This window comes from Haliaeetus leucocephalus, unplaced genomic scaffold (assembly GCF_000737465.1).
Source record: "Haliaeetus leucocephalus isolate CR32 unplaced genomic scaffold, Haliaeetus_leucocephalus-4.0 Scaffold175, whole genome shotgun sequence".
In the NCBI taxonomy this organism is placed as follows: Eukaryota; Metazoa; Chordata; class Aves; order Accipitriformes; family Accipitridae; genus Haliaeetus; species Haliaeetus leucocephalus.
Window position 1 is genome coordinate 1,005,996 of NW_010972611.1, and position 10,205 is coordinate 1,016,200.

Consider the following 10,205-nt stretch of genomic DNA (forward strand, 5'->3'; position numbering starts at 1 on the left):
ACCACTGACCCCCGCATCCCCACAGGACTTCTTCACCGAGGGGCTGTGGGCGCAGCTCCCCCCGCCCTGGCAGGCCGCCCTGGCCACCGCCGCCCCCCTGCAGCTGGCTGGGCTCCTGGGGGGCCTGGGGGGGCCGGGGGCCGCCTGGCCCCTCTCCCTCCTGGCCTTTGCCGCTGCCACCCGTGCCCTCGCCTTCCCCCGCGGGTGCCCAGGGGGGTCCCCACGCCCCCCCTGCCAGAGCACCCGCCTGCACCCCCTGCTCCGCCGCCACGTCAAGCCCAAAAAGCAGCATGAGATCCGGCGCCTGGGGAAGGTGGGTGCTCCCCCGCTCTCTGCACCCCCCTGTGACCCCTCCCCTCCTCGAACATCCCCCAAAACCTTCCTCTACCTGCAGCTGCTGCAGCGGCTGACCCAGGCCACCGGCTGTGACCGCGTGGTAGACGTCGGAGCGGGGCAGGTAGGAGCAGGGGCTGATGGGGGGGCTCCGAGGGGTGGGGGATGTGTCGGTGTCCCCCCCCCCGCTGAGCGCATGTCCCCCCCCACCCAGGGCCACCTCTCACGCTTCCTGGCCTTTGGCCTTGGCTTATCTGTCACGGCAGTGGAGGGCGACGGCCGCCTGGCCGGCATGGCGGAGCGCTTCGACCAGGAGCTGCTGCGGGAGCTGGGGAAAACGGGGGTGCCAGGAAACAAGGGGCTGCCCCGGTGCCACCAAACCGCCCCCTGCCACAGCCCTCCATCTCCCCTCACCCCCCGGGGCCCGCGCCATGTGGCTGGCCGCCTCGATCCCAGTGCTCCTTGGGGGGAGTTCCTGTTGCCCCCTGACCCCCCAGGGCCGGGTCCCACTACCAGGAACCCACTGGGGGGTCCGGGGGGGTCCGAGGGGGGGCAGCGGGTGCTGGTGACCGGGCTGCATGCCTGCGGGGACCTCAGCCCAGCCCTGCTGCGTCACTTCACCCGCAGCCCCGCCGTGGCCGCTGTCGCCTCGGTGGCCTGCTGCTACATGAAGCTCTCTACCCCCCCAGAACACCCCAGTTCTTCCCCTGGCTACCCTCTGAGCGCTTGGGTAGCCAAATTACCGGGCCATGAACTCTCCTACCGGGCACGGGAAGCCGCTTGCCACGCGTTGGAGGAATATGTGGGGCGGTTGAGGGGGGAGAGTGGCTGCCTGCGCACCCACTGCTACCGCGCCGTCCTCGAGACCCTCATCCGCGCGGCCAACCCCAGCAAGAAGCGCCCAGGAGTGCAGACGGTGAAGAAGGCGCACACCCTCAGCTTCCCCCAGTGAGTTTGGGGTGGGGAGGCCCCCTTTCCCCCCCCCCCCCCCCCGCCCCCCTTGCCCTTAGTGTGACGTTACCCCATAGGTACGCCCGCCTGGGGCTGCCCCGTGTGGGGCTGGATCCAGCCGCCATCTCGCTGGACTCGGAGGCCGTGGAGGCCATGTTGGAACAGCAGCACAAGGTGGTGGCTTTCTTCAGCCTGACCCTGCTACTGGCACCGCTGGTGGAGACCCTCATCCTCCTCGACCGCTTGCTCTACCTGCGGGAGCAAGGTGGGTGCCAGGACGGCGATGGGGAGGGGGTGACGGCGCTGCCGGTACTGACCCTCCCTCTCCCCGCAGGTTTCCAGTGTGCTCTCGTCCCCCTTTTCGATCCCCGGTTCTCCCCACGCAACCTGGTGCTGGTGGCCGCACGGACACCCCTGGGCGCAGTGCTGTCAGGCCTGGATGAGGACAGCAGCGAGGATGAGGATACGGGGGTGGCAGAGCCCTCTGGACAGAAGCAGAGCCCCCCGGCTCCCAGTGCCAGGCGTGAACCACAATAAAACTGGGATTTGTATGGCCCAGGGCTTGGCATGAGTTGGGGGCTGTGCCGAAAGCACCACGTGCCACAAATAGAGAAAATAAAGGGGTGTCTTTATTGCAGACCACGGCCCTGGAGAGGGAGGGATGTTTCTGGTTCTCCCCCAGCCCCCACTAGTTAATACCAGTAGGATTTCTTGGCCCTGCGTGTCTCCACAATCCCCATGGCGTCCATGATCTCCTCCTCAAAGGTCTTCAGGGACGGCAGGTACGTCTTGTCCAGCGCATCCTCCACCGCCGTGTCCTTCGGGCCATCTGCATGCAGCCAAAGGGGCAGTGCTGAGCCCCTCAGTCCTCCCGGGGGCCGGCGCCAGCCCCCCCCCCCCCCCCAGCCCCACTCACCAATCCACTGCTCAGGGACGATGCCGTCCCGGCGCTGCTGCAAGGGCAAGGGGATGATCCGGCCACTGCGCAGGGAGACGCGGACCCGCTCGCCCTCCTCCGTGTATCGCCATTCTACCTCCGTTGGCTTCCTGCCACCAGAGAGCGTTTTAGTGTGTGGGGGGGTGGTGGCCATGGTGGGGTTGCCTCACCCCCCTCCACCATTACCGGTCCTCGGGGTCCACCAGGGAGATCTGGCTGAGCAGCAGCGGCGCCTCGCTGGCGATGTACGTCCCGGTGTACTTGGCGGTTCGGTTGACGTAGCGGTAGTGCTGGGACGGGATGGGGGGCGGGTTACCGACGGCCCGTGTGCCCCCATCACCACGCCGGCAGCCCCCCCGCCGGCTCCAGCCTCACCGTGTTCAGCCCCTCCACCACCACCCAGTTACGGGCTCGCACGACCTGGGTGACCATCGCCTGCTTCCCCGCGTCCTTCCCGGCGAGGACCTGGACCTGTGGCGGAGGGAGGGGGGTCAAGGGGAGGCCCCCCCAGCCCAGCCCCTGTCCTTGGGGGGGCCTGGGGAGGGGGGACACTCACCGTATCGCCCCGAAACACCTTCCAGTCCTCCTTGGCAATGGGCTCCACGAAGACCTTGCGGCGTCGCAGCCCGGGGGGGTTGCGGCGCTGGGCGGCGGCGGTGTCGGGGCGCCACGTGCCGTGCCGGTAACCGGGGGGCAGCCGCAGCCGCCCCGCGCACAGCAGGGCCGAGAGGCGCATGGCGGCGCAGGGGCTGGAGGGGGACGGGACACACGGGTGAGGGGGGCCCTGCGCCCCCCGGGAGTCCCCCCTTGTGCTCCCCAGGGTGATAAGCCTCGGGTGGGCCCTCTCCCGCAGAGGCCCCCCCCGCTCACCTCCACCTCCCCCGGCCTCTCTCGCGCCTCTCGATGGGCGGGGCTGTGACGCGGTGCGCGCCGGGACGCGTAGTCTCGCCGTGCGGCGCCGCAGGGCATGCTGGGAGCTGTAGTTCTCGGGCCCCCCCGTCCCTCCCCTCCGGAGCGGTGCATCCTGGGAGCGGCCGTGGGCCGGGTTAACGAGGGGACGCGGGGGGACGGGGACGTGCGGCGCGGCCTGCCGCGGGGCTCGCCGGGAGCCGCGGGGCACGCCGGGAGTTGTAGTCCTGCCCCCTCCCCAGTGTCACCAGTCGGGGGCGGGAGGGGGGTTGGGCTGTCGTGCTCCCCGAGGCTTGGGCGCTCCCCGGGGCCTGGGGGGCTCCCCGTGACCGACCCCTCGGTCGCGGCGGCCGCCCTGCCCGGCGCAGCTGGGAGCTGTAGTCCTGCGGCGGTGCTGGCACCCGGCCAGGCCTCCATTTTCTATTACGAGAGCTGCCGTCTGACCCCGGGGCTGATCCTGGGGGGCGGTTGTGTCGTCCCGTGTCGTCCCCCCCCCCCGCCTCCCCGAGCCCGGCCTGCCACAGGGATGCAATGGAGGCAGAGCTCCATAACATGCCAGGGAACAGCAAAGCCCCAGCTGAAACGACCCCTCATCCCAGCCTCTCGCTGTTGCTTTCTGGCAGAATTGTATTTTTCTATTTTATTAAACGTCTCCGCTCCAAAAATCTTCCCCCTCACCTCTTTCCTTTCCCTCTTTCAACAGTTCTCACCCCCAGATCCCTATTTGCTCCCATCCCTTTCTGCATTTCCTTCTGGTTCCCCTCCAGCACTGAGAAAACAAACTGAAGCTGCCAGGGGATGCTGGAGCCCCTCTCCTCTGGCAACAGCCCCCATGCTGTGAGGTTAGGGCAGCCCAAAATCACCAGCACAGTGAGAAGGGGCCGACCCCGGGGCACAGAGACGTGGGTGGAAACGCTTTAAAAAGGCATGAATCGCTTTTATTTCAAATCAACTGATCAGCCCCCTAGAAATCACTAATACAAAGCATGCGCCCCGTGACGGCAGGGCCAGGAGATGCGGGTCGGTTCAGGGGTTCGTGTTACTGGGTTTCTCTTCATTTCTTTCTTTCTCTCTCTCTTTTTTTTTTTTTTTTTTTTTTTTTTAAAATTTCATTTTGGGTTTTGTTTCTCTTGTCCAAAGCTGCGGACGCGACGAGGGCGAGATAGGGCAGCGCCCAGGGAGCCCAGCGGGGAAGGGACAGGCAGGAAGATCAGCTTGCCAGGGAGGCCGCTACAGGCTGTGAGAGCCAAGAGAAGACCCGGGCGCTTGGTCACAGACCCTGCGGCACCGGGACCCCCCCCTCTACCATGCCGCTAGGGACATTCCCCCGTGCCCAGGGTGGGCAGGGAGGAGCCCAGCTTTTGGGGATGGGGGTCACCATACCACCCTCACCTCTCCTTGTGGTCTCTGACCTCCTCTGCGCCTGCCTTCTCCTTGCCCTCCTGCTTGGCTTCATTGGCGTCCAGCGCACTGGCGGCGTCACTGTTCTTCTCCTTCTCCCCTTCAGCCAGGTTGGGTTTCGGCTCCTCTTTGGGGGCCTCTTCGTTGTCTACCTTCTTCTCCCCTTCCTGCCCCTCTGCCTCCTTAGTGTGTTTGGGGGAGTCCTGGGTGGGAGGAGCTCAGCTCAGCCCTGCCCTGGACCCCCCTTGCCCACGTCCCCAGCGTCCCCCTACCTCCAAAGCATCTTCTGCTTTCCTCTTGATCCCGGCTTTCTCGTTCTTCTCCTTGGACTGCTCGTCGATCACCAGCTTCCCCTCCTCATCGCTGCTGCCCTCTGTGTTGCCCTTCTTCTCCCCGTCACCCTCTGGCTCCCGTTCCGGCTCAGCATCCTCGGGGCAGGTCTTCTTCTGGGTAGGCTGGAGAGGACATGGGGGACTCACAGGGGGGGAATGGGAGGGAGAAGGAGGCAGTCGGAGGGGCACACGAGGTGCCGGGACCCCCCTGGCTCATGACCCACCTGGTAGCCGGAGGCTTTGACGGTGGGGTTGTTCTCGATCTCCCACAAACCTTCGCTGAACCCTTTCCGTTTGTTGGGTTTCCCGAACTTCTCCTTGCATTCCTCATAGGGGAAGAGATCTTTGGGCCCCAGGAATGCCCTGCTCGGGGAAGGGGAGGAAGCAGTGAGGGATGGCAGCGGGGGGGGGGGTTTCTCACCTCACCCTGAAACCCCCCGGGGCTGTCAGCAGCACTGCCCCACAGAGGGGTCGATCCGTCAGTGCCCCCCTTGGCCCCATCTCCCGCATGTGCCAGGGCCACACTCACGTTTCATGGGTCCCAAAGAAGAAGACTTGGTATTTATTGGAGGAAGATTTTACTGCAGCTTCTGGCATCTCATCAATCTGTGTGACACAAAGGATGGGGTGAGAATTTGGGAGGGCAGAGCCCTGGCTCCCCTCAACACCGGGACGTTAACCACCAGCTGGGACATGGGTGTCCTGCATGCCACATCCAACTGACCAATCGACACAGCCCAGGGAGGGAGGAAAACATTATTCCTCGGGAATTCACCCACCAGCCGGCGACACCATGGGCAAGAACAGCAGTTAATAAAACAAGTGGCTGTGCCCACCGGTGCCGGGTCAGCGGGGGCTCCCCTTCTCCCATCCCATGGGGACAGCCGAGGAGCGGTCACCGTAAGCTCTTGTCTAGACTGGCTCAGACATATTTAGCTCAGCAAATTCGCACGAGAGGCAGGCCGGTGGCACCAGTGAAACCAGAGGCATTGCCTCCAGCCCTGGGTCAGGGTGTGGGGAGGAGAAAGCCTGGAGGTGTCGGGATGCCCAGTGATGCCATCCTGCTGCTGGGACCCCTGCAGCTGAAACAGGGTCACCGGCCATGGGGACAGCATGGCGAGGACCATGGGGGTCCACAAGCAATGGTGCCGACCCTGCCGGCAGGTGCCGTTTCACTGAGCATGAATATTCCCGAGGCGCCAAGCAGGAATAGAGCGAAAGCGACTCCGGCTGCTTTTTATAGCGTCTAAAAATACCCCCCCCACCCCCCCCCCCCCCCAGCCAGCTCAAGGAGCGCAGCCATAAATTCCCCGAGAAAGCCTCAAAGGGAGGTGGAAGGAGCTGAAGGAGGATGCAGGCGGGGGTCTCGGGGCAGGCACCAGCACGTCACCAGGCAGGAAGGTGCCAGCGCCGGCAGCCGGGGTGCTGGGTCCCGCTCCCAGCACGCTGCTGACTCACGGCACGACCTTTGCTAAGTCACTGTCACCCCCCCAGCTCGCTGAGCCTCAGTTTCCCCAGCCAGCCAGGCCAGCATGGTGCCGGGCTGCCACCAGAGGTTTTTTCCCTCCTTCCTCCCAACATGTCACCGATCCATCTCAAATGTGATGCTCAATGGCTGACCTGGCCAAGGGTTTCTCCCGGTTTCATTCCCAGAGCTGAGTATACCATGCAGCTTCATTCCCTGACATCCAAGAACTAACACGTGCCATTGTGCTGGGTGTCAATGCCGGCACAGCCCCAAGGGCAGCTGGGTGGGATGGGATGGCAGCAAGGGGCTCCATGCAGACACTGGGACATGGTGGGCAGTCGGTGTGGTGGCCCATGCACAGTCCCCGCTCCCGAAGAGCTGGACCAGGGTAGGATGCACCTCCGTACCATCCCCGCTGCCCAAATGTGGTTTGGGGCACCCAGGCTGTACTCCTGCATCCATCTTCCCACATCCAGGGTGCATTTCAGGATCGGTGACATGCCTCCCACCCAGCACCTCAGGGCTCCCGGCACTGCTGTCCTGCCCCGAATCCCCCTGCTCCCCCTGTCTGGCACCCCCAGCTGCACGGAGGCATTTCAGGAGCAGAGATAGGGCAAGTGGGGACAGCCCCCAGTGGGGCAATGGTCAGTCTAGCACCAGCCACCATGCCCCAGCAGGACACCTGCCTGCCTGCAGCCCCCAGCACTCGCCCACCCGAGCCACCACCATGGTGGCAGCTGGGAGCAGCGGCTCTGTCCCCGCGTGGCACGGACGGGGTGGAGAAGAAAATATGAGTCAGAGGGGTGGCCAGCCAGCCCGGCCCTGCCATGGGGATGCTTCTCTGCAAGCCATGTTTCTGCAGGTCGCTCCCAGGATGATGCAGCAAAGGCCCTGCCAGTCCCAGAGCCCCCAGGGTGAGGACATGGCCCCCTGAGCCCCTCACAGTGCTGGGACCCTGGTGGAGCCCCCCCCAGCTGTGCCATTCCCCCAGCTAGTTTTAAAATCTCCTTCCCCGAGGAAAGGCGGCACACGTGGCATCAAGGGCAGTAGGGACAGGGACGGCTGCCCCACGGCACCATGGTCCCTGAGCCCACTGCTGCCCGTCCCCACGCGCACGCCAGGAACCGTCCTTGGCCAAGGTCACGGCATGGCCAAAGGACAGGCGGTGGTGGGCCCAGTGCTGGGGAAAGCTCACACCTCCCCATGGCCGACCCACACGGCAGCCAGGATCTGCTGCCCAGCCCATCCCAGGAGCAACAGCCCCTTATCTACCCCTTCTCCACCCAAACCTCCGCCCCTGGCAAAAAGGATGCGGCATCACTATCTGCAGGGGCAGGCGGGGAAGGCAGGGCAAGGGTGAGGCAGGGGGAAGCAGGCGATATACCCTGAGGGGGATGCCAATTCCGATAGCGCAGGCAGGCGTCTGAGATGGGAACCCTCCCGAAACCTCCGGGGGGGCTCACGCTGCCCAAAGCACGCCATCCCCATCCATCCCCGGGAGCGAGCGCAGCCATGAGGGCTTTACTCTCGCTGGAGGGCTTGGGCTGTTTGGAAACCCCTCACCCCCCAGCAGATCCCGCACCCCCCACACAAGACGAGGTGCTTGCAGCCCACCCGGCTGCCCAACTGCCCTGTGATGGTCATTTGGGGCTCAAGGCACTGCCATCTGTTTGCCCGATGTCTGTTTGTCCATCCCCATCGCTTGCTGGAAAGGTGGCAAGTGGCGGGGGGGGTGGGTGGGGTGCGGTTAAAGGCCTGCAGTGCTGGGTTAAAGTACATGTGTGCCCATTGCCGTTCCCCCGCCAGCTCCTGCAAATGGCACTGGTGTCACCAGCCTGTCCTTGCCTGGGGACCTGCGGACCACAGGGGTCCAAAAACAAGAGGTTGGGACAGGCCCCCTGGGAGGGAAAGCTCTGGAGCGTGGCAGGGGAGGGACGGGCACGTACCCTGGTGTGGACTCTGCCCCCAGCCTCTGCACTTGACCTTTGCAACCGGTCCTCAAAACGCGAGCGGAGCAAGGCTGGGAGCAGCCCATCCTGTGTCAGCCCCGGGGGACCCCGACAGCACCAGGGTACTGGGAGCAACCCACCCCCTGCCTCAGTTTCCCCACTGCTGGAAGAAGGTGGGCAATCAGGAGCTGTCTGTCAGGAAGGGGGAATTAATGGAATTAATTCACATGGGTCACACACAGCTGAAAAAGCACGCCTGAGGGCACACGTAGCCGGGCTGGGGGCCTGGGGCATCCCCGAACCTTGCAGCCGGAGCCATGCACCCACCCAGGGCCGTCCCCAGCCCCAGGGTACATCGTTGCAGCCCCATGCCAGCACCCAGGCTGGGCATCAAGCTTGCCTGGCCTCCGTGGTGTGACAGTGGGGCAGAGCCCTGTGGTGGTGGGCTTCTCCCAGCACCGGGCAGCCCTGGCTCTCCTGCCACCAGCAGCAAAGCACTCAGTTTCTTCTCCAAATGGTGGCAAAGCGTACAACCGGCCAGATCCAGCCCAGCAGCAAGGAGCCCTCCACCTCCCATCAGCCCCCACCAAATGCCCAGTGATGGGAACAGGAGATGCTCAGGGAGGGGGATGCCAGCAGTGCTAGGACTCCCAGCACGGGTGCCAAGCCCTGGGCTGGTGCACCGGCCCCTGCCACGCTCCCACACTGTCCCAGTGGGCTGTAAGGAAGAAGGGCTGTGGCAGGATGGAAGTGCCGATGGGCAGGTGACGGTGAGGGCCCGGGTGCCGGGGACCCCAGGGAGACGGGGTGAGGGAAAGAGGACAGCTTTGTGTACGCGAAGGCAGGGCGCCCGCTCTGGGCGCTGGCAACTCATCTCCCTGCTTTCGTGCCTCAGTTTCCCCCGTTTGGTGCTGCCCCTCATGAGGAGACGTTTCCACTGAGGGGGAAGGCCGAGCTGCCGGTGTTGGGGGATGGTGCCAGGCGCCATCTCCCTGGGGGGACCGCGACGGCTGTCCCCAGAGCATGGGCCAGGGGAATAACCCCCATCTCCCTGTGGTGCCTCCGGCTCTCCCCCCTCCATTTCTTCCCTCGCCCTTTCCTTCTGCTCCAGCCACACCTGGTTGGAAACAAACATCCCAGCAAACGCCACGCACGGCCGGGTAACGTTTCATCACAGCACCTGATTAGTCACGGGCAAACCCTGCCTGCTTCACCCCAGCCCGCAACAGGATTCATCACCAGACAGAGGACTGGGGAGCTCGGCCCCTTCTACACCCCAAAATCCCCCAGTTCAACCCAGCATCCTCCCCGAGCTCGGGGAGGGCAGCCTGCCCCGATCTCCTGCTACTTTTGGAAGGGGGAAACCTGTTCCCCACCTGCCTGAGTGACCCCGAAATGCTCGGGCCGTGATGGTGGCGGTGAAACCGGCTGCTGGGAGCCGAGCACGGCATGAAACCCGAGCAGGCCTGGCCTGGCGTACGCAGGCGCTAATTTGGTCTCCAGGAGCTCAGCCTGGCACGAGGCTTCACGAGCCCCGACCCGGCTTCACCCCCCCTCTTTCACCCCCAACCCCACAGCGATGGGGCGCGGGGGCACCCATCAGAGAAGCTTTTTGGGAACCGGTAGACCAAATCCCACCAGCATGGAATGGGTAAAGGAAGATGAAGCAGCAGGGTCTGTGTTGGGGGCCAGGGGAGCGTTGCTCCCCGCCTTCCCTGCCCCCCCCAAAGGGAAGCGGTGGTGGAAGGTGGTGGAAGCAGGCGTCGGGCTCCCAGGGATCCCTCTGGCTCCTCCTCGCAAAGCCGCTTTCAAATGCGCGTTGGGAGGCCAGTGCCAAATCCGAACGCCTCCCCACCCCCTCCCCGGCCTCCCCGCCAGAAACCCTACAAACCAAACAAAAGTTATTCAAACCCGAGGAGGGGAAG

The 10,205-nt window shown here is 64.8% G+C and overlaps 3 protein-coding genes across 4 annotated transcripts in view; 1 reads left to right on the plus strand and 2 right to left on the minus strand.

Moving 5' to 3' along the window:
- Positions 1–1,821, plus strand: part of RRNAD1 (ribosomal RNA adenine dimethylase domain containing 1) — a 2,574-nt gene extending 753 nt beyond the window's left edge. Inside the window, exons 3-7 of the mRNA XM_010564193.1 lie at positions 26–313; positions 395–457; positions 548–1,281; positions 1,362–1,549; positions 1,619–1,821. Coding sequence (XP_010562495.1) covers positions 26–313; positions 395–457; positions 548–1,281; positions 1,362–1,549; positions 1,619–1,821 — 1,476 coding nt within the window. The remainder of the gene's footprint in view (positions 1–25; positions 314–394; positions 458–547; positions 1,282–1,361; positions 1,550–1,618) is intronic.
- Positions 1,822–1,915: 94 nt separating this feature from the next.
- On the minus strand, positions 1,916–3,142 carry MRPL24 (mitochondrial ribosomal protein L24). Its single transcript, XM_010564115.1, has 6 exons — positions 3,092–3,142; positions 2,778–2,970; positions 2,597–2,692; positions 2,408–2,511; positions 2,201–2,331; positions 1,916–2,113 (listed from the first exon to the last, which is right to left on the minus strand). The coding sequence occupies exons 2-6, from the start codon at positions 2,955–2,957 to the stop codon at positions 1,977–1,979; spliced, it is 648 nt and encodes a 215-aa protein (XP_010562417.1). The 5' UTR covers positions 2,958–2,970; positions 3,092–3,142; the 3' UTR covers positions 1,916–1,976.
- Positions 3,143–4,046: 904 nt separating this feature from the next.
- On the minus strand, positions 4,047–9,741 carry HDGF (hepatoma-derived growth factor). 2 transcript variants are annotated; one of them, XM_010564118.1, is made up of 6 exons: positions 9,737–9,741; positions 5,393–5,469; positions 5,088–5,226; positions 4,804–4,986; positions 4,523–4,734; positions 4,047–4,367 (listed from the first exon to the last, which is right to left on the minus strand). In XM_010564118.1, exons 2-6 carry the CDS (start codon positions 5,458–5,460, stop codon positions 4,361–4,363), a joined length of 609 nt encoding a protein of 202 aa, XP_010562420.1. In that variant the 5' UTR covers positions 5,461–5,469; positions 9,737–9,741; the 3' UTR covers positions 4,047–4,360. The 2 variants fall into 2 exon arrangements, with proteins under 2 accessions (XP_010562420.1, XP_010562419.1); XM_010564117.1 differs by having other exon boundaries at positions 4,047–4,409.
- Between the last annotated feature and the right edge of the window lie 464 nt (positions 9,742–10,205).